A 27,639-nucleotide genomic window follows, 5' to 3' on the forward strand; every position below is an offset into this window, starting at 1 on the left:
TATAACTTTAATATAAAGGAAAAACACAATATAATATTTGTAATTGTAATAATATCAGTTAACCAATAATAAATACTTCTGATTATTTACTATTTATTATCTCTGCACCAGACAGGAAGCGGACTTTTACTACTTTTAATTTCTGGAATTATTTTTTACTTTTATAGTTTCTGAGACTGAAACGCAACATGATTAAATGTGATAACACAAGGAGAAAAAGGTGTAAGAGTGGGGATTTTCTGTGGATTTGGCAACACTGCGTATTCACGTGCTCTGTTGGCACTTCCGGTAGTGAAAGTGGGTTTAACGGAAGTGACGTAGTTTTGGGAAGCGATTCGATTCGTGGAGTAAACAGAGCGGAGGGAGGCGCACAGAGTTTGATTATTGTTGTTATTTATTTATTTATTGTTTATCTCCATTTCATTTCTTTTTTATTGATTGTGCGCGCGCAGGAATTACACTGCTGTAGTTATTTTGCGGGCTTTAATGGCGGAGAGCTGCAGGTCTGTGTTTATTATTATTATTATTATTATTATTATTATTGCACCCTGAGTGGAGAGTGAGACTCCTGAGTGGAGAGTGAGACTCCTGAGTGAAGAGTGAGACTCCTGAGGCAGCTGAATGTTTACTTTATCACTGTCATGGTCTGGGGCTGTTTGTTTGTTTGTTCTGACTGCATATAAATTTGGGAAACAGTCATTGAAATTAAAATTTTTTTATTTTTGTGTTTATTTTAATTTAATTTAGTGTTTATTTTTTAGTTTTGATCTTCAAGTGCAGTTTATAAATAATCAAATTACCTTATTGTTATATTTTATATTTTCACCCACATTTCACTTTGTGTTTTACTACTATTATTATTATTATTATTATTATTTTGATGTGTCTGTGGTGAAACAGCTGGAGGAGCTCCGTCATGCCCCCTGAAGATGCCCGTCAGAGGAAAGCAGGACGAAAGAAGGGTAAGAGAGGGAAGGGGAAAGGACAGAGCTGTGATGAGAAGTTGAGCAGTGTAAACAGACACGATGAGGTTCTCGCGTCTCCTCCTGTCCCCTCGGCCCGGAGACCTGCTGAGGAGAAGAGGAGAACAGCACAGGCTAAAGTGGACGATGAGACGTCCGTGTCCATCTGCGCTCAGGTGATGTTCCCCTACCTGCTGGCTGGATTAGGCATGGTGATGGCCGGGATGGTGCTGGACAGTGTGCAGGTACGACACTGTTCCTGTTTGTCTTTAACATGCAGGGCTGTGGGCGAGGTCGGTCTCTCGGGGCTGTGGGCGAGGTCGGTCTCTCGGGGCTGTGGGCGAGGTCGGTCTCTCGGGGCTGTGGGCGAGGTCGGTCTCTCGGGGCTGTGGGCGAGGTCGGTCTCTCGGGGCTGTGGGCGAGGTCGGTCTCTCGGGGCTGTGGGCGAGGTCGGTCTCTCGGGGCTGTGGGCGAGGTCGGTCTCTCGGGGCTGTGGGCGAGGTCGGTCTCTCGGGGCTGTGGGCGAGGTCGGTCTCTCGGGGCTGTGGGCGAGGTCGGTCTCTCGGGGCTGTGGGCGAGGTCGGTCTCTCGGGGCTGTGGGCGAGGTCGGTCTCTCGGGGCTGTGGGCGAGGTCGGTCTCTCGGGGCTGTGGGCGAGGTCGGTCTCTCGGGGCTGTGGGCGAGGTCGGTCTCTCGGGGCTGTGGGCGAGGTCGGTCTCTCGGGGCTGTGGGCGAGGTCGGTCTCTCGGGGCTGTGGGCGGCGTCGGTCTCTCGGGGCTGTGGGCGGCGTCGGTCTCTCGGGGCTGTGGGCGGCGTCGGTCTCTCGGGGCTGTGGGCGGCGTCGGTCTCTCGGGGCTGTGAGCGGCGTCGGTCTCTCGGGGCTGTGAGCGGCGTCGGTCTCTCGGGGCTGTGAGCGGCGTCGGTCTCTCGGGGCTGTGAGCGGCGTCGGTCTCTCGGGGCTGTGGGCGCGGTCGGTCTCTCGGGGCTGTGGGCGCGGTCGGTCTCTCGGGGCTGTGGGCGCGGTCGGTCTCTCGGGGCTGTGGGCGGAGTCGGTCTCTCGGGGCTGTGGGCGAGATCGGTCTCTCGGGGCTGTGAGCGGCGTCGGTCTCTCGGGGCTGTGGGCGAGGTCGGTCTCTCGGGGCTGTGGGCGAGGTCGGTCTCTCGGGGCTGTGGGCGAGGTCGGTCTCTCGGGGCTGTGGGCGGCGTCGGTCTCTCGGGGCTGTGGGCGGCGTCGGTCTCTCGGGGCTGTGGGCGGCGTCGGTCTCTCGGGGCTGTGGGCGGCGTCGGTCTCTCGGGGCTGTGGGCGGCGTCGGTCTCTCGGGGCTGTGGGCGGCGTCGGTCTCTCGGGGCTGTGGGCGGCGTCGGTCTCTCGGGGCTGTGGGCGCGGTCGGTCTCTCGGGGCTGTGGGCGCGGTCGGTCTCTCGGGGCTGTGGGCGCGGTCGGTCTCTCGGGGCTGTGGGCGAGGTCGGTCTCTCGGGGCTGTGGGCGAGGTCGGTCTCTCGGGGCTGTGGGCGAGGTCGGTCTCTCGGGGCTGTGAGCGGCGTCGGTCTCTCGGGGCTGTGAGCGGCGTCGGTCTCTCGGGGCTGTGAGCGGCGTCGGTCTCTCGGGGCTGTGAGTGGCGTCGGTCTCTCGGGGCTGTGGGCGCGGTCGGTCTCTCGGGGCTGTGAGCGGCGTCGGTCTCTCGGGGCTGTGAGCGGCGTCGGTCTCTCGGGGCTGTGAGCGGCGTCGGTCTCTCGGGGCTGTGAGCGGCGTCGGTCTCTCGGGGCTGTGAGCGGCGTCGGTCTCTCGGGGCTGTGAGCGGCGTCGGTCTCTCGGGGCTGTGAGCGGCGTCGGTCTCTCGGGGCTGTGGGCGCGGTCGGTCTCTCGGGGCTGTGGGCGCGGTCGGTCTCTCGGGGCTGTGGGCGCGGTCGGTCTCTCGGGGCTGTGGGCGAGGTCGGTCTCTCGGGGCTGTGGGCGAGGTCGGTCTCTCGGGGCTGTGGGCGAGGTCGGTCTCTCGGGGCTGTGGGCGGCGTCGGTCTCTCGGGGCTGTGGGCGGCGTCGGTCTCTCGGGGCTGTGGGCGGCGTCGGTCTCTCGGGGCTGTGGGCGGCGTCGGTCTCTCGGGGCTGTGGGCGAGGTCGGTCTCTCGGGGCTGTGGGCGCGGTCGGTCTCTCGGGGCTGTGGGCGCGGTCGGTCTCTCGGGGCTGTGGGCGCGGTCGGTCTCTCGGGGCTGTGGGCGCGGTCGGTCTCTCGTGGGCGGCGTCGGTCTCTCGTGGGCGGCGGGCGGTCTCTCGTGGGCTGTGGGCGCGGTCGGTCTCTCGTGGGCGGCGTCGGTCTCTCGGGGCTGTGGGCGCGGTCGGTCTCTCGGGGCTGTGGGCGCGGTCGGTCTCTCGGGGCTGTGGGCGGCGTCGGTCTCTCGGGGCTGTGGGCGGCGTCGGTCTCTCGGGGCTGTGGGCGGCGTCGGTCTCTCGGGGCTGTGGGCGGCGTCGGTCTCTCGGGGCTGTGGGCGGCGTCGGTCTCTCGGGGCTGTGGGCGGCGTCGGTCTCTCGGGGCTGTGAGCGGCGTCGGTCTCTCGGGGCTGTGAGCGGCGTCGGTCTCTCGGGGCTGTGAGCGGCGTCGGTCTCTCGGGGCTGTGGGCGCGGTCGGTCTCTCGGGGCTGTGGGCGCGGTCGGTCTCTCGGGGCTGTGGGCGAGGTCGGTCTCTCGGGGCTGTGGGCGAGGTCGGTCTCTCGGGGCTGTGGGCGGCGTCGGTCTCTCGGGGCTGTGGGCGGCGTCGGTCTCTCGGGGCTGTGGGCGGCGTCGGTCTCTCGGGGCTGTGGGCGGCGTCGGTCTCTCGGGGCTGTGGGCGGCGTCGGTCTCTCGGGGCTGTGGGCGGCGTCGGTCTCTCGGGGCTGTGGGCGGCGTCGGTCTCTCGGGGCTGTGGGCGGCGTCGGTCTCTCGGGGCTGTGGGCGGCGTCGGTCTCTCGGGGCTGTGGGCGCGGTCGGTCTCTCGGGGCTGTGGGCGCGGTCGGTCTCTCGGGGCTGTGGGCGAGGTCGGTCTCTCGGGGCTGTGAGCGGCGTCGGTCTCTCGGGGCTGTGGGCGCGGTCGGTCTCTCGGGGCTGTGGGCGCGGTCGGTCTCTCGGGGCTGTGGGCGCGGTCGGTCTCTCGGGGCTGTGGGCGCGGTCGGTCTCTCGTGGGCGGCGTCGGTCTCTCGTGGGCGGCGGGCGGTCTCTCGTGGGCTGTGGGCGAGGTCGGTCTCTCGTGGGCGGCGTCGGTCTCTCGGGGCTGTGGGCGCGGTCGGTCTCTCGGGGCTGTGGGCGCGGTCGGTCTCTCGGGGCTGTGGGCGCGGTCGGTCTCTCGGGGCTGTGGGCGCGGTCGGTCTCTCGGGGCTGTGGGCGCGGTCGGTCTCTCGTGGGCGGCGTCGGTCTCTCGTGGGCGGCGGGCGGTCTCTCGTGGGCTGTGGGCGCGGTCGGTCTCTCGTGGGCGGCGTCGGTCTCTCGGGGCTGTGGGCGCGGTCGGTCTCTCGGGGCTGTGGGCGCGGTCGGTCTCTCGGGGCTGTGGGCGCGGTCGGTCTCTCGGGGCTGTGGGCGCGGTCGGTCTCTCGGGGCTGTGGGCGGCGTCGGTCTCTCGGGGCTGTGGGCGGCGTCGGTCTCTCGGGGCTGTGAGCGGCGTCGGTCTCTCGGGGCTGTGAGCGGCGTCGGTCTCTCGGGGCTGTGAGCGGCGTCGGTCTCTCGGGGCTGTGGGCGCGGTCGGTCTCTCGGGGCTGTGGGCGCGGTCGGTCTCTCGGGGCTGTGGGCGCGGTCGGTCTCTCGGGGCTGTGGGCGAGGTCGGTCTCTCGGGGCTGTGGGCGCGGTCGGTCTCTCGGGGCTGTGGGCGGCGTCGGTCTCTCGGGGCTGTGGGCGGCGTCGGTCTCTCGGGGCTGTGGGCGGCGTCGGTCTCTCGGGGCTGTGAGCGGCGTCGGTCTCTCGGGGCTGTGAGCGGCGTCGGTCTCTCGGGGCTGTGGGCGCGGTCGGTCTCTCGGGGCTGTGGGCGCGGTCGGTCTCTCGGGGCTGTGGGCGCGGTCGGTCTCTCGGGGCTGTGGGCGGCGTCGGTCTCTCGGGGCTGTGGGCGGCGTCGGTCTCTCGGGGCTGTGAGCGGCGTCGGTCTCTCGGGGCTGTGAGCGGCGTCGGTCTCTCGGGGCTGTGAGCGGCGTCGGTCTCTCGGGGCTGTGGGCGCGGTCGGTCTCTCGGGGCTGTGGGCGCGGTCGGTCTCTCGGGGCTGTGGGCGCGGTCGGTCTCTCGGGGCTGTGGGCGCGGTCGGTCTCTCGGGGCTGTGGGCGAGGTCGGTCTCTCGGGGCTGTGAGCGGCGTCGGTCTCTCGGGGCTGTGGGCGCGGTCGGTCTCTCGGGGCTGTGGGCGCGGTCGGTCTCTCGGGGCTGTGGGCGCGGTCGGTCTCTCGGGGCTGTGGGCGCGGTCGGTCTCTCGTGGGCGGCGTCGGTCTCTCGTGGGCGGCGGGCGGTCTCTCGTGGGCTGTGGGCGAGGTCGGTCTCTCGTGGGCGGCGTCGGTCTCTCGGGGCTGTGGGCGCGGTCGGTCTCTCGGGGCTGTGGGCGCGGTCGGTCTCTCGGGGCTGTGGGCGCGGTCGGTCTCTCGGGGCTGTGGGCGCGGTCGGTCTCTCGTGGGCGGCGTCGGTCTCTCGTGGGCGGCGGGCGGTCTCTCGTGGGCTGTGGGCGCGGTCGGTCTCTCGTGGGCGGCGTCGGTCTCTCGGGGCTGTGGGCGCGGTCGGTCTCTCGGGGCTGTGGGCGCGGTCGGTCTCTCGGGGCTGTGGGCGCGGTCGGTCTCTCGGGGCTGTGGGCGCGGTCGGTCTCTCGGGGCTGTGGGCGGCGTCGGTCTCTCGGGGCTGTGGGCGGCGTCGGTCTCTCGGGGCTGTGGGCGGCGGGCGGTCTCTCGTGGGCGGCGGGCGGTCTCTCGTGGGCGGCGGGCGGTCTCTCGTGGGCGGCGGGCGGTCTCTCGTGGGCGGCGTCGGTCTCTCGTGGGCGGCGTCGGTCTCTCGGGGCCGTGGGCGGCGTCGGTCTCTCGGTGACGGCAGGGTTTACATGGTGAAGTTCCTGGTGTTCAGAGCCGGTTACGCAGCTGCTTCAGTGGAGCTTCAGCTTCAGATTATTAAAATCACCTCGCCTGGCAAGCCAGACTAAATGTGAATATTTAGTCTGGCCTCGATCCGTAGACATTTCCGAAGCGGGTAGGAGGAACAAACCGCTGTCTTTCAAACTGTCTCTGTGCGTATAGGCCAACGCTCTGACCAATCAGCGCAACAGTGACTGTGACGTAGTCAGAGCGACAGAAAGCAGTGGGGGAGACCTTGAAATTAAATAACTTTTCAAAATGCGTATTAATTAATAAACAGGTTCTAGATATTAAGAAGTTTGGAGATAATGGCCGCAAGTTTGGAGTCTGTACCACATATACATTTTTTTCCAAGTGTTTTTCAAGGGTTTGCTTAAACTGTTTGAGAGTTTTTATTTGGTGGTGTTTGGTGAAATAATTTCCCTTAAATTTAAAATAACGGGAAAATAAGAAACAATCAAAAAGTAATGTTTCAAAGCTGTTTATTAATTCTTCGTACTGCACAAACTAGCCCCATCCTTTTGGCTACGAGCGGAGCCAGCTGGTAGATCAGACTTTTGCCATAGCCGGTCGGCAAAACAGCGAAAACGTCCTTCTTGAAAAGGAATGAGCGGAGAGCCTCTTCCTGCTCATGTTTCAACCAAAACTCCAAGTCTAATTCTTCTAAAACTGATTCCAAAGCGGAGTCAAACGCGCGCTGTTCACTAGCCGTAGCCATCTTTCCTGCTGTGCTTTCTCCAGCGTCGCGCAGCTTTGTCGTCACTCCTGCAAAAGCCCGCCCAAAGAATCCAAACAAAAACCTTGCGTTGTGATTGGCGGGCACGATTTGATGCCCGGGGTGTTTTTGTTTATATGGTGCGAGGCTAGACCCACTCGCTAGGCAAAAATATTTTTGGCCGCTAGGCGGGTGGGTCTAGTTTACTAGGCTAAAAATCACCTGCATGCAAGTTCCACTTTTTCACGAGTAGAAGTGTCTGAGACTGGATTTTCCCCACTTCCTTTATACACCAACACTCACTTTTAAACCTGAAAAAACAAAATCAGGGATAGAAAATGTGGACTGAAAAAGGGAACAAGTTTTGTTTTTTGTTTTTTTCTTTGATATCAAATATAGTGGGGTGGCACGGTGGTGTAGTGGTTAGCGCTGTCGCCTCACAGCAAGAAGGTCCGGGTTCGAGCCCCGTGGCCGGCGAGGGCCTTTCTGTGTGGAGTTTGCATGTTCTCCCCGTGTCCGCGTGGGTTTCCTCCGGGTGCTCCGGTTTCCCCCACAGTCCAAAGACATGCAGGTTAGGTTAACTGGTGACTCTAAATTGAGCGTAGGTGTGAATGTGAGTGTGAATGGTTGTCTGTGTCTATGTGTCAGCCCTGTGATGACCTGGCGACTTGTCCAGGGTGTACCCTGCCTTTCGCCCGTAGTCAGCTGGGATAGGCTCCAGCTCGCCTGCGACCCTGTAGAACAGGATAAAGCGGCTACAGATAATGAGATGAGATCAAATATAGTCACATAAAACATAAAAGTCAGAGGAACTGCCCTGTCCCCAGCGTGAGCCATAAAAATATAAAAAAAAATAAAATATCTCAGTTCTGAGATGCAGTTCTGCTCTCCTCTGTACAGAGGGTGAGGTACTCACACCTCCAGTATTGCATTTTATAAACTGGGTTTAATAACAAATTTAATTTTAAAAAATAAATTTAAAACTGAAAAAGGATAGAAATTCTGTCCCATGTGTCACTGCCCAAAATTTAAACATCATCTCAACTTCTAATTACAAAAACGATACTGTGAATATCTCCATATCTCTGAAAAGTGTATCATGGTATAATTTCTCACGATATGAATATAAAAGACTCAAATCGCCCGACACTAATCATTCTACACTCACCAACCACTTTATTAGGAACACCCCATCCCCCTGCAGTTCTGTAATCAGCCGATCCCTCGCCAGCAGCACGATGCAGAAAATCCCACAGATCCAAATCAGGAGCTTCAGTTAATGTTCACAATGTTCAAATATCAGAACGGGAAAAGCTGTGATCTCACAGTGTGACTTTCTGTCTCTCACTGTGGTGTGGGTGTTGGTGGTTTGAGCCAGATGAGTATGAGGTTTGAGTATTTCAGAAGCTGCTGATCTCCTCCTGGGGTTTTCACACACAACAGTCTCTAGAGTTTACACAGAATGGTGCGGAAAACAAAAAACACTGAGTGAGTGAGCGACAGTTCTGTGGGTGGAAACAAACGCCTTGTTGATAAGAGAGGGTCAGAGGGAAATGGACAGGAAGGATATAGTAACTCATATCATCACTCTTTACAACTGTGGTGAGCAGAAAAGCATCTCAGCATGCAACAGCAGAACAGAAGAACACATTGGGTTCCACTCCTGCAGCCAAGAACAGCGATCTTAGAACCAACAACACGTTCCTATTAAAGTGGCCGGGGAGTGTGTGTATTATCCATCATGAGTCTGATCTCCATCCCGACCTGAGATCAGATGTGAAGTGTGTGAGAGGTTTATTATAGAACAGTCATTCCTGCTCATCTGATCTGATCTGTTCGGGTCGTTCAGTCTTCCAGAGGAGCTGAAGTTTCTGTTTCTCTCTGAAACCGTGTGGAGACGTGTACAAGGACTGAAACAACAACACAAGGGTTTATAAAAGTAGAGAATTAAATCTTTATCAGTTAAAGTCAGGAGAGGTTTCCTCAGGGCTGGGGACACAAACAAAGAAACAAACAAGAACTGTGATGACGAATATCATGTAACGAGAAATGAGACGTGTAAATAAGTACATCATTCAGGATGAGGTGTGTGTGAGAGAGAAACCGAGTCCAGTTGCAGTCCAGATGTTTTGGAGGCAGTAGGGGGAGGGGCTGAGTTCTCAGAGTTTGATGGATGAAGGGGTTTCTCAGTCTGATGGAGCTCCAGCTCTGTGAAGTCGTCGCGCCGTATGATGAATAAAATTGTGATTAATTTGTGTATAGTTTAGACACAAAATAAAAACGTGTGCTCAGACAGTTTTAAATAAATGAACTGTTAAATGTTTTGATGATGTTTTAATGACCTAGAACCCCGTTAATGAAGCACTGTGTGTTGACTTTGTGTCCACAAATGAATCCAAATACTTTTATTCACGTTCTCATCATATGGGGCGGAGACTCGGAGGCTCTGGGATCTACTCCCTGAGGTCAGGAGACTGAAGGGTGTGTGTGTGTGTGTGTGTGTGTGTGTGTGTGTGTGTGTGTGTGTGTGTGTGTGTGTGTGTGTGCTGACCGACTGTGAGTCAGACAGCGGGTCGAAACATCCAGGAGGAAGAACAGCCAGGAAGCAGTGACTCCCAGCGGCGTTCACTGGACTGCAGGGTTTTACACCTGGTACAAACACCCCCCCCCGTTTGGTACTGTAATATACTGAATTATAGATCAGCAGTCGTTGTGTTTCGGTCTCAGAGCTCCGTCTCTTTCTGCATCTCTAAATCTCACAGTGCAGAGAAAACACTGCTGTCAGGTTCATCTACACTCTCTCTGATTCAATCTCATTCTCTCTCTCTCTCTCTCTCTCTCTCTCTCTCTCTCTCTCCCAGTGGTAATCGGACCATTAAGTGCTGATATAAGAGTGCAGGCAGAGAGAGGAGAGAGAAATCCAAGCGATGAAGAACGTTGAGGGGAAAATAAACGAGTGGAGATGAGATTGGATGTAGATGTGAGGACCAGACGTGCTGATGTCACGCGATAAAGAGTGCAGCAAAGAAAAGACCTCGACATGTGTTTGTGTCAGCTCACAGACCTGAAACACAGACCGGCCTTTTAACAACCGTGTGTGTGTGTGTGTGTGTGTGTGTGTGAGAGAAGCTAGAACGGAGTGTCTGTTGTGGAAGTTGTGAGTCACAACACTGGTGACGATGTCAGGACGTCACTCTCTCTCTCGCACACACACACACACACCTCACTATAACGGACGAATGCGGCATCTCTGTTAAAGCAGGAGGATGGAAGAAAAGAAGTGAGCGAGTCTCTGTGTTTCATAAGCTTCTGTGGTCGCAGAAGGGTGCCATTACTTTCTGTTAGACTGGAGAAGGATCAGTAGCAGAGGAGATACTGTTGGAGAACCTTTGACCTTTACCACCAAGTGACTTTGGAGACCCGAGAACTAAAATGTCTAGATTTGTTCTGGATGTTATTGTTAATTCTGCATGATGAGCTCAGTGGAAGAAGGCTCCTCAGAGTTCCTCAGGATGTAGAAAACTAAAGATAGCTCTCATTCTGTGGGATCTCCTGCATAACACCGTCACCTCTTCATCCTATCTCCTGATCGTCCTCAACCCTGTTCCTGTAGTAAAGATATGGAGCTGTTTATCTTCTCACACTGGAAATGGACTTTTCTGGTTTTACATGAAGGAATAGAACTCTCTTCTAATGTTTTCCCGATTTAAATTTTTGTACCACATTTTTTAAAATAAATAAGCACACAGCTTGGAATCGGTTATCATCATCATCCCAGGAGAGTCATAAATTTCCTAAAGCTGTGGTAGATCCCGTCTCCGGTTCCTCAGCGTGTTGTAGACTTTCTGAAGCTGCGGTTGAGCCCGTCTCCAGTTCCTCAGCGTGTTCTCAGCAGGGTGGTGATGGCGTGGCCGTGATGGTGGTGACTCAGTTAGAACTTCAGCTCTGTTACCAGGGCAAGAAGCTGCGAGGTTTCACCTGTAAACTCACGCGATCTGTGCACGGCTTCCGGCCGGAGAGCTCGTACCTGATCGCTGCTCAGGTGACGCTGCCGTACCTGCTGTCGGGACTCGGAATGGTGGCAGCGGGAATGCTCATGGACATCGTTCAAGTACGATCAGTTTCCTGTGTCTTGTGTTCAAGTTTGGATTGTTGTGTGTTTTCTCTCCTCACACACGGGTAAGTCAGAGAACTTTAACGCTTCATCGCTGCAGCACAAAACCAGCAGCGTGTGGAACGCGTTCCTACTTCTATCCAATCAGGGATCATCACAGTCTGGGTCCAAGTTCCTTCTGGGTGTGCGTGTGTGTGTGTGTGTGTGTGTGTGTGTGTGTATTTGTTTAGCTCTGATGCTAACACACACTCAGGGTTATGAACATTCCCTCCCCCCCGCCCCATGCTGCGCTTCAGAACGGATTATTTCAACATCGAAGAGATTTTTATCGTCTAAATGTTCATCTGTACTTTAGTATAAATCAGATAGGACGGGTTTGGGGTCTGATTTTCACACGTCAGCCTCCGGTGAAAAATAAAGAAAAAAAATTCAGACACTACATGACGTGATTTATGTAAATTTATGTAAATGTTTGTAGTTTTTGGCTGAACTTTTCCTGGAGGTGTTGACTGATAAAGTGAGAGAGCTGCGCGGTTAAGAATGAGCCACAATTATAATTTGGGTTTTTGGGGGTTTTTTTTTGGTAAGACATTTTTGACATCGTTGTTTAATCGTCAATAGAGAAGACGTTTAATGATGCCGGTGTAAAATAAAAACATGCTTAAAATTATTTTTAATGTTTTCATGGTCATGTCACAGTAGTCTCAGAGTTTAGGGGAATAAAAGGGTCCGAGGCGGAGAACAGGAGGGAGCGATTAAAAAGGCTGAGGCCTTCACCGTGAACCAAAGGCCAGAAAAATGAAAAACTGGGTTTATCTGGGACAGTTTCAAGGCGTTTGGGGAGGAATTTCTGATTCATTGTAAACAGCACAAGAGAGTCTGAAGTGATGGGAATCAACATTAAACATTTTAATAGAACTGATCTACAGTAATGAATCAAAAATAAATTTGTCAAAGCAAAACTTTATATATTTTTGATGCTTACAAAATCAGGTTACAGTAACTTCTCATCTCATTATCTGTAGCCGCTTTATCCTGTTCTACAGGGTCGCAGGCGAGCTGGATCCTATCCCAGCTGACTACGGGCGAAAGGCGGGGTTCACCCTGGACAAGTCGCCAGGTCATCACAGGGCTGACACATAGACACAGACAACCATTCACACTCACATTCACACCTACGCTCAATTTAGAGTCACCAGTTAACCTAACCTGCATGTCTTTGGACTGTGGGGGAAACCGGAGCACCCGGAGGAAACCCACGCGGACACGGGGAGAACATGCAAACTCCACACAGAAAGGCCCTCGCCGGCCCCGGGGCTCGAACCCAGGACCTTCTTGCTGTGAGGCAACAGCGCTAACCACTACACCACCGTGCCGCCCCAGTTACAGTAACTTGATTTTGTAAACAAAAATATATAAGTTTTGTTTAGTCAAATTTATTTTTGATTCATTATTCAATTTCTGAACAGTCTGAGTGTGGATCGAATCCTAAAGCTTCTGTAACAGTGTGTGTAGTGAGATCAGGTACTGAACCCGATCCAGATGTTTATATGTTCGATCTTCCCTTTTATCCTTCTTTTCTGTGAAAGGAGCTGCTCTGTTGCCTTTTGCACAAGTCTCTTCACTTCACATTAATTCAAATTAGGTCCAGATTTTATATTTATAATATAAGCCTGGGGCGGCACGGTGGTGTAGTGGTCAGCGCTGTCGCCTCACAGCAAGAAGGTCCTGGGTTCGAGCCCCGGGGCCGGCGAGGGCCTTTCTGTGCGGAGTTTGCATGTTCTCCCCGTGTCCGCGTGGGTTTCCTCCGGGTGCTCCGGTTTCCCCCACAGTCCAAAGACATGCAGGTTAGGTTAACTGGTGACTCTAAATTGAGCGTAGGTGTGAATGTGAGTGTGAATGGTTGTCTGTGTCTATGTGTCAGCCCTGTGATGACCTGGCGACTTGTCCAGGGTGAACCCCGCCTTTCGCCCGTAGTCAGCTGGGATAGGATCCAGCTCGCCTGCGACCCTGTAGAACAGGATAAAGCGGCTACAGATAATGAGATGAGATATAAGCCTGTGGTATCCCCTTTATATTAAGGACATTCAGAGTTCAGAAGATTTTTCAGATATTTTGAGACAAAAAAAAAAAAGAATTAATTTCTCACAGTATTTGTATTTGGCGTTGCACTACAGCCCTCTCAATATATTTCTGAGAAAGGGGCGAGTAAGAAAGAGTAGTAGGCCGAGGTTAAGCGTAAGCTGAGCGGAGGCCGCGTTAGCTGCCGGCGCGATGTATAAAAAAGAGGGGGGTCGGGAGATCCTCCCCCGGAAAATTTTGAAAATGTAGATGTTAAATGGTGAATTCTGAGTGATCCTGAATGCAAAATTTGGATACAAAAATTATATTCATGACCTGAAGATCATTTAGTGTGTTAATATGTAAAAATATAAATTTTAAAAATAAAGACTGACACAAGAATACAATTTCAATCAGTTATTCATTAGAACTTAGAAAAAGTGACAAATACTGTACATCATTTGCATTTCAAACTATTATAAACAAGTCAATTGTATTGAAATGTTCTAACAGAACTTTAGTAAATATGTTCACAGTCACACAGCTTATAGCATTCATAAAAATATTTATGATCTCATATTGGAAATTGTTCAGAAGCCATCAAAGTCCTCCTCATCACTGTAATCCCCTTTGCTTCCTGTACAAGCTCCGGTCTCCGTATGTTTAACAATTTCGCGCCATTTTGACTTTAATATATCGGCCTTAGGCTAGTATTTGCGGTCACCGGAAAATTAAAAACTTTTAAAACTAACAAGGATTCATTTCTAAACATTTTCCAACATGATAAAAGGCATTTTTATTCGTATACAAGCAGACATTAGATCTACCTGATACAGGCTATAAATCATTATAAACTACATTAAGAAGCCAAAACAACATGCTCAGATGCTCAGGGACCTCATAAACAATAAAAACATTCACAAAATTATCAAGTTTTATTTATTTTGAAGAGTGACAAAAGACAATCACATTAATCCCGGTCTTAACAGGTTGCCGGTATTGGATTTGATATCATCATCATCATGTGCTTGTTCCGAGGGCCGCATACAAATAAACCACACTTAATGACGGCCCACGATAAAGCATACATAATCAGGCCTGCTTACCACGGTTAACAGCCAGCACTTCACCACTAACTTGTCCAAGCATGTAACGTTAGGCCTAACAAAATGACCGACATACATCATTTTAATACAGCAAAGAACGTTTTTAACCCTGATACACACACATAATGGACTCTCTCTCTCTCTCTCTCTCTCTCTCTATATATATATATATATATATATATATATATATATATATATATATATATATATATATATATATATATGGAATGGCTAACTATCCATATGCTATATTAATTTGCAAAAACGTGCGGGGCCAGATACTATAGGCCCTACAGTGAAGTGCTGCATGTTAAGCTAGATCTGTTATCGCTCCAGTGTTTCTCCCAGAAGCTGGAGAAAATAAAAAAGTCACTTTCCAAGCATGGTTTGTTACATGTTTACAGCAAACACTGGAGGACCCGTCACAGTCTTATTAGCTTGTGATTTCGACCTTTTTGCAGCGAAAAAGTCGCTGATGTTTGCCTGGCGCTTCCCCGACATTTTTCGGCTTTTTGTAAGCTTAACGTAGCGTTGAACAGCCCCGGGTGAACACCACCGTTACACATAACACACGCGCACGCATACCGCAATATATCTGTCAAGTCTAGGCTGTCCGCATACCCGAACAGAGTTCTTAGGCCTACTGTCTAAAACAACCGATTTTTGAGTGAATAAAAGAATGTCTTATAAAAATAGATGGGGAAAATTTTATTTTTATGAAGAATAAATTATGAAGTAAAAACTTATGAATTTCACTTCTTTGAAAAACCACTGTGAGTAGCCGGCAATGGAGCGTTTGTAGGCGGCAAAATCGCCGGTTGCCGGCAGTTATTGAGAGGACTGGCACTATATAAGTTATAATAAGTGAATCTATATTCATCTGATAATCAGAAACACTTTATTGCCAGGTATGTGGACACACACGAGGAATTTGACTCCAGTTTCACTTAGCTCTCATAGTACAAAACAGATAAAAAGCGTATACACAAAAACAAACAAACAACAAAAAGGGGGGGTGCAATAGGTGTATAGTGCAAAGTAATCCAGGTAAGTCAAGTATGAAATAGATAAATAAAGTATACAGTGAGCACAGAATGACGGTATGAGTGTGCAGATATTTTACAAGCGATATTACTGATATATGAATCTGGATTTTAGCTGTTCATCACAGAAAGGATTTCCCTTTTGGTACAATATGGTGCATAGTGCAAAGATGAAATGGTAAATATAAATAAGTATAAATATAAGTAACAGTGAGCATAGAATGACGGTATGAGTGTGCAGATATTTTGCAAGTGATATTACTGATGTATGAATCTGGATTTTAGCTGTTCATCACAGAGACAGCGTGAGGGAAGAAACTGTTCTTGTGTCTGGTTGTTTTTGCGTACAGTGATCTATATCGCCTCCCTGAGGGGAGAAGTTCAAACAGTTTGTGACCAGGGTGTGATGGGTCTGCAGAGATGTTACCTGCTCGTTTCCTGACTCTGGACAGGTACAGGTCTTGAATGGAGGGCAGGCTGACACCAATAATTTTCTCTGCAGACCTTATTGTCTGTTGCAGTCTGTTCTTCTCCTGTTTGGTGACCGATCCAAACCAAACAGTGATGGAAGAGCAAAGAACAGACTGAATGATGGCAGAGTAGAATTGTGTCAGCAGCTCCTTAGGCAGGTTGAGCTTCCTGAGCTGGCGCAGAAAGTACATCCTCTGCTGAGCCTTTTTGATGATGGTGACTGTGTTTGTCTCCCACTTCAAGTCCTGAGAGATTGTGGAACCCAGAAACCTGAAGCTTTCAACGGCAGTCACAGTGTTGTTAGTGATGGTGATGGGCAGCAGGGGGGGGGCTCCTCCTAAAGTCCACTGTCATTTCCACAGTTTTGAGCGTGTTCAGCTCCAGATTGTTCTGACCGCACCACCAGACCAGCCGTTCAACCTCCCGTCTGTATGCAGACTCGTCATCGTCCCGGATGAGGCCGATGACCGTTGTATCGTACGCAAATTTCAGGAGTTTAACAGACGGGTCTCTTGAGGTGCAATCGTTGGTATAAAGGGAAAAGAGCAGTGGAGAGAGCACACACCCTTGGGGGGCGCCAGTGCTGATAGTCCGAGTACTGGATATGATGCTCCCCATCCTCACCTGCTGCTTCCTGTTAGTCAGGAAGTTTGTAATCCACTGACAGGTGGAGGAGGGCACAGTGAGCTGGGTGAGCTTGGTGTGGAGGATGTCTGGAACTGAAGTCCACGAACAGGATCCTGGCGTACATCCATGCAGTGTCAAGGTGTTGCAGGATGTAATGTAGACCCATATTTATTGTATCATCCACTGACCTGTTTGCCCAGTAGGCAAACTGCAGGGGGTCCAGCAGGGGGTCTGTGATGTCCTTCAGGTGTGACAACACCAGTCCCTTGAAGGACTTCATGACTACAGATGTGAGGGCTACAGGCCTGTAGTCATTCCATCCTGTGATGGTGGTTTTCTTGGGAACCGGGATTATTGTGGAGCATTTGAAGCATGAGGGGACTTCACACAGCTCCAGGGATCTATTGAAGATCTGGGCGGAGATGGGGGCCAGCTGATCAGCACAGACCTTCAGACAGGAGAGTGACACACCGTCTGGGCTGGGTGCCTTCCTGATCTTCTGTCTGCGAAAAAGCTGACAAACATCCTCTTCACAGATCTTGAGTGCTGGTGTGGGGTCAGAGGCGAGAGGAGGCAGAACAGCAGGGGGTGTAAATGGGTCTTTAATGTCTGAGGGGGGGAAAGGTGTGAATGTGTCAAATCTGCAGTAGAACACATTCAACTCGTCAGCCAGTTGATGGTTCATTGCGGTGTTGGGGGATGGTCTCCTGTAGTTGATGTTCTTCAGGCCTTTCCACACTGACGCCGGCTCGTTGGCTGAAAGGTTGTTTTTGATCCTTTCAGCGTAGCTTCTCTTAGCTGCTTTCACCTCTTTCGTCAGTGTGTTTCTGGCCTGTTTGTACAGGACTCTGTCCCTACTTCTGTAGGCCTCCTCCTTGGCCTGGCGAAGCTGCCTGAGTTTTGCGGTGAACCAGGGTTTGTTGTTATTGTATGTGCGGAAGGTCTTGGTGGGCACACACATATCCTCACAAAAACTGATGTAAGATGTCACAGTATCAGTCAGTTCATGCAGGTCTGAAGCTGCAGCCTCAAAAACACTCCAATCAGTGCAGTCAAAGCAGGCTTGTAGTTCCACTTTGGCCTCATCGGACCATTTCCTCACCGTCTTGACTACAGGCTTAGCAGCTTTCAGCTTCTGCCTGTAGGTCGGGATAAGATGAACAATGCAGTGATCAGATAGTCCCAAGGCTGCACGGGGGACAGAGTGGTATGAGTCCTTTAAAACAGTGTAACAATGGTCCAGAGTGTTATGGCCCTTTTCCACTACCCTTTTTCAGCTCACTTCAGCCCGACACGGCTCGCGTTTCAACTACCAAAGAACAGCACGACTCGGCTCGCTTCAGCCCTGCTTAGCCCCTAAAACTCGCACCGTTTTGGAGTGGGGCTGAAGCGAGCCAAAGCGAGCCGAGTGAGGTTGGGGGCGTGAGCAGACACTCCCCTGTGCACTGATTGGTGAGGAGGAGTGTCCTCACATGCCCACACACGCCCCGCGAGCACGCTGGGATCTGTAAACACCGTAAACCCGGAAGAAGGAGAATTACGAATTACGAGAATTTCTGAAGCCTTATGCGCCTCGCCTCATCTATACGCTCTTGCCAGTATCTGTTGGCGTTGTCGATGACAACAAGCCACAGCACCAAGACCAGCAACACTAACGACTCCATGTTTATTGTTTACTATTCGGGTCGTGAGACTACCGCTTAAAAGGTCACTGATGTCACTGTTTGCGCTGCCTAACGACATCACGTGACGTCTACCCACTTTCACTAACTCCACCCAATGTGTCCACCCACTTCCAGCCAGCACGGTTCAGCGCGGTTGTAGTCGAAATGCAACTCCAACAGCCCCACTCAGCCCGACTCAGCACGGCACGGCTCAGCCTGACTCAGCCGCGTTTGTAGTGGAAAAGCGGCATTAGTGTCCCTGGTGGGACACTTAATGTGCTGTTTATATTTTGGCAGTTTGTGGCTGAGGTTTGCTCTGTTAAAGTCCCCCAAAACAATGAGTAAAGAGTCCGTGTGGTTTTTCTCCACATTGTTTATCTGGTCAGCCAGGTGTTGTAACGCCTCAGTAACACAAGCCTGAGGGGGGATGTAAACTCCAACCAGAATAAACGAGAAAAACTCTCGCGGGGCATAAAACAGTTTGCAGTTTATGAATAATGTCTCCAGATAAGGACTGCATGATTTGTTTAGAACCGTGACATCAGTACACCAGCCTTCGTTAATATAAAATCAGATTCCGCCTCCCCTCGTTTTCCCCGTGAGCTCCGTTTCGCGGTCTGCTCGGTGCAGGTGGAGAGAAGAGTCCGGGATGTGCTCACTGAGCCAGGTTTCGGTGAAGCACAAGGCAGCAGATCTGTTAAAATCCGTGTTGATTGTGTTGAGAAGCAGCAGTTCATCCATCTTATTGGCCAGAGAGCGGACGTTAGCCAGGTGAATAGACAGGAGTGCAGTGCGAAACCCCCGCTGCCTCAGTCTGACGAGCGCGCCGGCTCGCTTACCCCGGTGTCTCCGGCGTCCTCGGCGGAGACCATAGAGAGCTGCTGCTCCTCCAACAAGTAGCTCTGGAAAACTTTCTGGATCAGTGAAAACCGATGAAAAAACTTTACTGGTGGTTATTCCAATGTTTATGAGTTCTTCTCTGGAGTATGTGACCAGAGAAGAAGTGCAAGAAACACAACAAATACACAAAAATGTAGAAAGTACGAGAGAGCGAAGTTCCGAGGCAACCGTCCGCGGCGCCATCTTGGATATATAACGAGTGACAGTTCTTGCAACAGCAACTGTACAAAAACAAATGCGTATAAACTCGTATATATTTATAATTTTAACGATTACCGTTAACATTAACTGCATAACAGATGTTGAGTCTCTATATGTGACTCCCCTACAGGGACACACTGCATTCCATCGCAAGTCAAAATGTAAACGATGTCAGTGTGCCGAGTGGGCGGGTTTGACCCAAAACAGGCCGTATACAATAATGGGATAGCGATCGATATTTACAATTTAATATTTAGCCGACCAGCACTTATACACCGACCCGTACACAGACGTATTTCACTCGGTAATCATAGTGACGGCTAAAATTACAGACTTAGCCGTGGTTCGAGGCCTTTTTAAAAACCGGGCCTCTAACATACCGCTCCGCTTCTTGGTCTCCGTTTCTAGCCGTGTGGTAGCGCGGCTCAATCGCAGCACCCGAAACATCATCAACACCTCGTCAGCCAATCAGATTACATCTTAGTTACAGCACACGGCAGCGTAACGGCTGCCTCCGTTTCCTACAGGCGTGTTGGTGTCTGGCCATTATTTAGTTGAATGAAACTTGGTTTCACATCGCACGCTGCTCAGTTTTGTACAGATGTGTAAACAAAATTTTTTGTTACTCAGTGAAAAACAGACGGCAGCAAATCCGACTACAGACGGTGATTTGCCGCCGCCCGGCTGCTTTTGAGACCTCTGCATGACCATAAAATGGCAGAGGAGCGTTTCATCACCTTTACCACGGTCTATAAGGAAACAAGAATATGCAAATTAGGACACACCCCTGTGGTTCCATCCCTAATAGTCTGTTATCACTAGCATTAGCCAACTTGGCTAACTGCTAGTAAATTGGCTCCTGTTAGTCACAGGAGAGGGATTTCAGTTCCAGAGTCTCGATTTACTTCGTTTTCTCACTTGTTTATTTAAACCTGTAAATGTTGCCATGACAACTGCTATCTGTGCATCACTAATGTTAGCTAGCTGAGCGCACGGGTTCTGAGGGTCAAAGTTTTCAGACACTTCATTGTGATCTAATTATTTGCATATCAAAGGTTTTATTTTTTTTTTTTTTAATTTAGTGACAACACAAAATGATCAAAATACGTAGCTCCGCCCCAAAACAGGTTTATATCTTTATAAGCATTTAATAAGAGAAGGTTTCTAAGAGAGAGTTTCTGTTGGACTGAATGAGTTCGGGATGAGTTTAATACTGTGTGTGTGTGTGTGTGTGTGTGTGTGTGTGTGTGTGTGTGTGTTTCAGCACTGGGATGTGTTTAAAGTGATCACTGAGGTGTTTATCCTGGTTCCTGCTCTCGTCGGTCTGAAGGGGAATCTGGAGATGACGCTCGCGTCTCGTCTCTCCACCGCTGTGAGTTTAATCTCTGTCCAATCACAGCTCCATTCTGTGTATAATCACACCTCTCCGAGTCTGATCTCGTCTCTATCTGATCACTGAACACAGTGGAGATGTGAATATTAAAGTGTTTCTCTCTCCTGCAGGCGAACACGGGGCAGATGGACGATCCTCAGCAGCAGTGGTTAATGGTGTGCAGTAATCTGGCACTAATACAGGTACAAAACAAACACACACACACACACAGATGTTTGCAGCCCTACAGTGTGCAGTAAAGTGTTTTCTGTAAAGGACGAGGTGTTTATTATTGAATAGTTGAAGATTCTGAGGTGGAGGGCCATGCAGTGGGAGTGGTGCCCAGTAGGGGGCAGTGTGGGACCACAGTGTCACTGACACACCGACTCACACTCAGTCCTGCACTTGAACTGAATGTTGAGAGTGATGCGGAGTGTAGAGAGTGATGCGGGGTGTAGAGAGTGATGCGGAGTGTAGAGAGTGATGCGGGGTGTAGAGAGTGATGCGGGGTGTAGAGAGTGATGCGGGGTGTAGATAGTGAGTGATGCAGAGTGTAGATAGTGAGTGATGCGGAGTGTAGATAGTGAGTGATGCGGAGTGTAGATAGTGAGTGATGCGGAGTGTAGATAGTGAGTGATGCGGAGTGTAGATAGTGAGTGATGCGGAGTGTAGATAGTGAGTGATGCGGAGTGTAGATAGTGAGTGATGCGGAGTGTAGATAGTGAGTGATGCGGAGTGTAGATAGTGAGTGATGCGGGGTGTAGAGAGTGATGCGGGGTGTAGAGAGTGAGTGATGCGGAGTGTAGAGAGTGAGTGATGCGGGGTGTAGAGAGTGATGCGGGGTGTAGAGAGTGATGCGGGGTGTAGAGAGTGATGCGGGGTGTAGAGAGTGATGCGGGGTGTAGAGAGTGAGTGATGCGGGGTGTAGATAGTGAGTGATGCGGAGTGTAGAGAGTGAGTGATGCGGAGTGTAGAGAGTGAGTGATGCGGGGTGTAGAGAGTGATGCGGGGTGTAGAGAGTGATGCGGAGTGTAGATAGTGAGTGATGCGGAGTGTAGATAGTGAGTGATGCGGAGTGTAGATAGTGAGTGATGCGGAGTGTAGATAGTGAGTGATGCGGAGTGTAGATAGTGAGTGATGCGGAGTGTAGATAGTGAGTGATGCGGGGTGTAGAGAGTGAGTGATGCGGAGTGTAGAGAGTGAGTGATGCGGAGTGTAGAGAGTGAGTGATGCGGGGTGTAGAGAGTGAGTGATGCGGGGTGTAGAGAGTGATGCGGGGTGTAGAGAGTGATGCGGGGTGTAGAGAGTGAGTGATGCGGAGTGTAGAGAGTGAGTGATGCGGAGTGTAGAGAGTGAGTGATGCGGAGTGTAGAGAGTGAGTGATGCGGAGTGTAGAGAGTGAGTGATGCGGAGTGTAGAGAGTGAGTGATGCGGAGTGTAGAGAGTGAGTGATGCGGAGTGTAGAGAGTGAGTGATGCGGAGTGTAGAGAGTGAGTGATGCGGAGTGTAGATAGTGAGTGATACGGAGTGTAGATAGTGAGTGATGCGGAGTGTAGATAGTGAGTGATGCGGAGTGTAGATAGTGAGTGATGCGGAGTGTAGATAGTGAGTGATGCGGAGTGTAGATAGTGAGTGATGCGGGGTGTAGAGAGTGAGTGATGCGGGGTGTAGAGAGTGAGTGATGCGGGGTGTAGAGAGTGAGTGATGCGGAGTGTAGAGAGTGAGTGATGCGGAGTGTAGAGAGTGAGTGATGCGGAGTGTAGAGAGTGAGTGATGCGGAGTGTAGAGAGTGAGTGATGCGGAGTGTAGAGAGTGAGTGATGCGGAGTGTAGAGAGTGAGTGATGCGGAGTGTAGAGAGTGAGTGATGCGGAGTGTAGAGAGTGAGTGATGCGGAGTGTAGAGAGTGAGTGATGCGGAGTGTAGAGAGTGAGTGATGCGGAGTGTAGAGAGTGAGTGATGCGGAGTGTAGAGAGTGAGTGATGCGGAGTGTAGAGAGTGAGTGATGCGGAGTGTAGAGAGTGAGTGATGCGGAGTGTAGAGAGTGAGTGATGCGGAGTGTAGAGAGTGAGTGATGCGGAGTGTAGAGAGTGAGTGATGCGGAGTGTAGAGAGTGAGTGATGCAGAGTGTAGATAGTGAGTGATGCGGGGTGTAGAGAGTGATGCGGGGTGTAGAGAGTGAGTGATGCGGGGTGTAGAGAGTGAGTGATGCGGAGTGTAGATAGTGAGTGATGCGGAGTGTAGATAGTGAGTGATGCGGAGTGTAGATAGTGAGTGATGCGGAGTGTAGATAGTGAGTGATGCGGAGTGTAGAGAGTGAGTGATGCGGAGTGTAGAGAGTGAGTGATGCGGAGTGTAGAGAGTGAGTGATGCGGAGTGTAGAGAGTGAGTGATGCAGAGTGTAGATAGTGAGTGATGCGGGGTGTAGAGAGTGATGCGGGGTGTAGAGAGTGAGTGATGCGGGGTGTAGAGAGTGAGTGATGCGGAGTGTAGAGAGTGAGTGATGCGGAGTGTAGAGAGTGAGTGATGCGGAGTGTAGAGAGTGAGTGATGCGGAGTGTAGAGAGTGAGTGATGCGGAGTGTAGAGAGTGAGTGATGCGGAGTGTAGAGAGTGAGTGATGCGGAGTGTAGATAGTGAGTGATGCGGAGTGTAGAGAGTGAGTGATGCGGAGTGTAGATAGTGAGTGATGCGGAGTGTAGATAGTGAGTGATGCGGAGTGTAGATAGTGAGTGATGCGGGGTGTAGATAGTGAGTGATGCGGGGTGTAGAGAGTGAGTGATGCGGGGTGTAGAGAGTGAGTGATGCGGAGTGTAGAGAGTGAGTGATGCGGAGTGTAGAGTGATGCGGGCGGTGGGCCGGAGGATGATTGGGGGAAACTGGAGCTCATGTAGAAGCCGGAGTGTTTCTCTTCCTCGAGCTCCGGAATCTGATCTCCACGCCGTTTCCATCTGCTGAGCCGTGTGGAAGGTGCCGGAGCTCAGTGGAGCGTTTAAAGCTGTTTGTGTGTCAGGAGTTCTAATCCCCTCATGACGCACCACACTGAGGTGTTAACGAGGTGTTGGTGTTCTTCTCATCTCCCTCTTTATCACATCCACGTCTGTGCGTCTTCTCTTCAGAATAAAACAGTGTGTTTGTTCAGGTTGGAATCCTGTCACACTGCCCCCTAGTGCTTACACTCAGATTACACGTGATTAGGTGAAGTTACCTGTGCAGGATCTCAGGTGTGGTTGTGTTCTCAGGTCCAGGCCACGGTGGTGGGTTTCTTGGCGGCGCTGGCGGCGCTGGCTCTGGGCGCCGTGTCGAGGGGAGGGGTGGAGCTGGAGCAGGCCGCAGTGCTGTGCGCTAGCAGTGTGACCACAGCGTTCATCGCCGCACTCTCCTTAGGTACTGATCATCATCTCATCAGGGTGTGTGTGTGAGATTACAGACGCAGGTAAAGCTCAGGATGAAGCACAACACTAACAGTCAGTATTGTGTCTGTGTACGCTGTGATTGATGGCGTGGGTTTAGTTGTGATGGCGTGGGTTTGGTGAGGATGGTGCTGATGGTGCTGTGATTTATGGTGCAGGTTTGGTGATGGTCGGTGTGATTATCGGCTCCCGGAAGGTGGGCATCAACCCTGATAACGTGGCCACACCCATCGCTGCCAGTTTGGGGGATTTAATCACACTGTCACTGCTGGCAGGAATCAGCAGCACACTTTACCACTACAGAGGTACAGCACTAATCACCACAACACCTCATTATTATTATTATAATAATAGTTATAGAAGAGTTTTCATGTATGGAGATTTTTTTTAATTGTTTTTACAACAGAGAAATATTAAAATAAATTGAAGTAGAAAAGTATATAGCATGACTAAAATCTGTTAATTTTTATAAAAAGGCATGAATCAAATCCAGAAAATAATTTTTTATTTTTAATGAGCTCTACATAACAAGGAGCTGGAACATGGTCCTGCATCATCAAACTCCTCAGATCTTCCTTTTGGTTAAAGCTACTGACTGCAGAGTCTGAAATTTTCCGAATGTTTTTATTGTGCGTGGAACGACGTGCGGAAGACATTGTGATCTCTGAGAGTTCCGAGTCTCAGGGATGGAATTTGTGGTTGACGTTCGCGAATAGATCCGTGAAACAAAAGACGAATATTTATATCTTTTCTCTGTTCCTGCTTTTGTGTTCTCGTTTCTTTCTCTGTAAGATCAGAACATTAGGTGTGTAACTCCGTACTCAGACTCACCGATCCAAGACCAACGCTGCAGATTCCTCATCGGATTTCGCGCCTGTTTCATCCTTCAGTCGACTCCAGCTCTCGATCTGTCCCTTCCTTCACAACAACCTTTTGGTTTCTGTCGTGCTTTTTAGCCGATTCATTTTTATATCTTCCTTTTCTTTTCCGCTGGAGGGAGAGTCGTGTTCGCCCACGCGGACTTGTTTTGGTTAAAAGTAGCTCAGACGCCCCACAGTGGTCATGTGATGTTGCTCACTTGCTTCAGCGATCTCCGGAATTGTAAAATGCGGGACGCTTTTTATCTCAACAAAACATTTACACACAGGATACAGTGTGTGTGTGTGTGTGTGTGTGTGCATGTGTGTGTGTGCGTGCGCGCAGCAGCGCAATATCTCGAAACTCCAACAGAAATAGAACGCGTTTTACCCAGAATTCAACTTTACAGTTAAAACCTTGAAGAAACAATTTAGTTAAACAACAAACGCACAACTCTACTCTAATTCTGTTCATTAGACGTTACAGGAACTGGATCATGGGATTAAATGGATGACCTTTAGGATTAAATTTGTGTATAAAACTGAAATGACGTGTGTGTGTGTGTGTGTGTGTGTGTGTGTGTGTGTGTAGATGTGTGGTACGTGTCTCCGTTGGTGTGTGTGTTCTTCCTCTGTCTGATTCCTGTGTGGGTTCTCGTGGCCCGTCGCAGTGTTCAGATCAGAGAGGTGCTGCGGTCGGGATGGCAACCAGTGATAGTGGCCATGTCCATCAGCAGGTACACACACACACACACACACAGATCAGATGATTATGAGATGTGTATTTGTCACCGTGTGTGTGTGTGTTTCAGTTTCGGAGGTCTGATTCTGGACAGAACCGTCAGTGACCCGAACTTTGAGGGCATGGCAGTGTTTACTCCGGTCATTAACGGTGAGAGAGAGATTAACGTGATGCTCACTCAACCATTACAGCGGCTGTGTTTGTGCTGTGGTGTGTTTTGGTGAAACTGGACCCCGATCAGTAACGACTCCTCCTGAGAAATAAACTTTAGGAATATCATTAATTTTGTTTGCAGCAGAAACAGAGATACAGAAAGTGATGAATGTGGATTTCTACTGAGAGAAACACGAGGAGATCTTTAATCCTGTCTGAGGAAAGTGTGTGTGTGTGTGTGCTGAAGGAATAATTAATCAGGTGTTCCTCCTCTCTCTCTCTCTCTCTCTCTCTCTCTCTCTCTCTCTCTCGGCTTTTTTCCTGCTCCTCGTTATTGTTAGGTGTGGGCGGGAACCTGGTGGCCATCCAGGCGAGCCGAATCTCCACCTACCTGCACTTCTGGAGTGTTCCGGGAGTTCTGCCCCACAGGATGAGACAGCAGTGGCCCAACCCCTGCACCTCCTTCTTCTCCACAGGTCAGGAAGTTCACTTCATCTCCAGAGGAACCAAATCATCACCGTCACACTCAGTCACCACCTACGCTCATGAATATTAATGAGGATGATCATAAGAACCTGTTTGAACAGGTGTGTGTGTGTGTGTGTGTGTGTGTGTGTGTCAGGAGTGAACTCTAAATCTGCCCGTGTGCTCTTCCTCCTCGTTGTCCCGGGACACCTCGTCTTCCTCTTCACCATCAAAACATTACAGGGAGGCCACGCCCCCATCACCCCACCCTTCATCTGCTGCTATCTGTGTGCTGCACTAATACAGGTACACACACACACACACACACACACACACACACAGTTATGTGAGCTCTGGACTCTGATTGGTCAGAAGGTGTTGATTAATTCTCTCTAACAGCGGCTCTGACTGTAGTGCAGGTTTATATTAATACACTTGCTCTGATACATTCTGGTTTCCATAGTAACAGCTCATTCACAGGGCGTGTCCAGCGAAGTTTTGTATCAGAGGTGAAGCTGGAACTTTAAGTTTTCTGACATTTTCAGCACAGTTGAGCTTCCACTCCTCCTTTACAGTTTCTCAGTAACATGATGGAACAAGCTGTGATTATTTTTTATTAAGTTCAAGAGAGAGAATTAAGAGAGACTGGTGAAGGAACGGCTGTTTATAGCTGCTATAACGTCAGTGACAACAGGAACTCCTCTGTTTTACTGACGGGCCACAGCATTAAATGCAACTACAAATGGATAAAAATGACATTTCCTTCTTTAACAGATTAAAATTGGTGAGTTGCCGTCTGTGGTGTAAGAGGAATAAAACCCTCGGGGGTGTGCAGTTAGAGGAAAATAATCAGCTTTGTGAAGGTCACAGTGACTCCACTTCATCACATCACATTAGAGTTGATTGTTTTCCTGTAACAGCACAGCCCTGAGTGTGTGTTCTCATGGTTCTGTGCTGTGTGTGTATCAGTTGGGGTGTGTGTGTGTGTGTGTGTATCAGTTGGGGTGTGTGTGTGTGTGTGTTGAGGATGAAGATTGTGAGAGATATTGTGGTGTTGTGTTTGTTGTGCCCACAGGTGGCGCTGTTGCTCTACACGGCGGATGTGATGATGAGGTTCGTGTGGAGGAGGGGTCTGGACCCTGATAACTTCTCCATCCCGTACCTCACCGCTCTGGGGGACCTGCTGGGAACCGGCCTGCTCGCGCTCTGCTTCCACCTCGTGTTCCTCCTGCAGGGACTCGGACTGTGATCAGACTCGGCTCCTCCTCCTCCTTCCATACAGTCTGAGAGCATGTCACTCCACAGCGCCTCCTGCTGGAACCTTGTTCACTGGACCCTGACTGAGCTGCAGGTGTACTGAAGGGTTCTGGGTTTGGAGGAACCCACACCCCGGTTCAGCTGGAGTCCGCAGATGTTCTCACTGTGAGGGGAACGGTTCTGTCAGGTCCAGAAGAATCCGTCACCGACTCCAACGGACTTCGTTCTTTATTTCTAATTTATTATTTATGAATAAAACTCTCAGATTCTCTTCACTGACTGAAATGTAAATGTCCTGATTGATTGATTGATTGATTGATTGATTGATTGATAAAGGGACAGTAATGGGATGAGGAAGTAACACCGTGTGTTAGAGTTTAAAGACTTTAAACACAAAAATTTAGAAGAAATTAAAATATTTTTGTCTTATTTGTTTGTTCTTGAAAAACTGATCATTTTTCTA

The 27,639-nt window shown here is 50.7% G+C and overlaps 1 protein-coding gene across 3 annotated transcripts in view; it reads left to right on the forward strand.

Annotated features, from left to right (window-relative positions):
- LOC132896325 (solute carrier family 41 member 1) overlaps nucleotides 1–27,605 on the forward strand; it is a 39,195-nt gene extending 11,590 nt beyond the window's left edge. The window contains exons 1-11 of one of the 3 annotated variants that reach the window (XM_060937075.1): nucleotides 353–503; nucleotides 901–1,207; nucleotides 20,186–20,293; nucleotides 20,425–20,496; nucleotides 23,532–23,676; nucleotides 23,861–24,007; nucleotides 25,152–25,296; nucleotides 25,372–25,451; nucleotides 25,796–25,930; nucleotides 26,077–26,225; nucleotides 26,995–27,605. In XM_060937075.1, the coding sequence (XP_060793058.1) occupies nucleotides 487–503; nucleotides 901–1,207; nucleotides 20,186–20,293; nucleotides 20,425–20,496; nucleotides 23,532–23,676; nucleotides 23,861–24,007; nucleotides 25,152–25,296; nucleotides 25,372–25,451; nucleotides 25,796–25,930; nucleotides 26,077–26,225; nucleotides 26,995–27,168 (1,479 nt within the window). In that variant the 5' untranslated portion in view covers nucleotides 353–486 and the 3' untranslated portion in view covers nucleotides 27,169–27,605. Of the gene's footprint in view, nucleotides 1–352; nucleotides 504–900; nucleotides 1,208–20,185; nucleotides 20,294–20,424; nucleotides 20,497–23,531; nucleotides 23,677–23,860; nucleotides 24,008–25,151; nucleotides 25,452–25,795; nucleotides 25,931–26,076; nucleotides 26,226–26,994 lie in introns of those variants that run through there. The other 2 variants (XM_060937073.1, XM_060937074.1) reach the window with 2 other exon arrangements.
- Nucleotides 27,606–27,639: the final 34 nt, after the last annotated feature.

Source organism: Neoarius graeffei, chromosome 13 (genome assembly GCF_027579695.1).
Source record: "Neoarius graeffei isolate fNeoGra1 chromosome 13, fNeoGra1.pri, whole genome shotgun sequence".
In the NCBI taxonomy this organism is placed as follows: domain Eukaryota; kingdom Metazoa; phylum Chordata; class Actinopteri; order Siluriformes; family Ariidae; genus Neoarius; species Neoarius graeffei.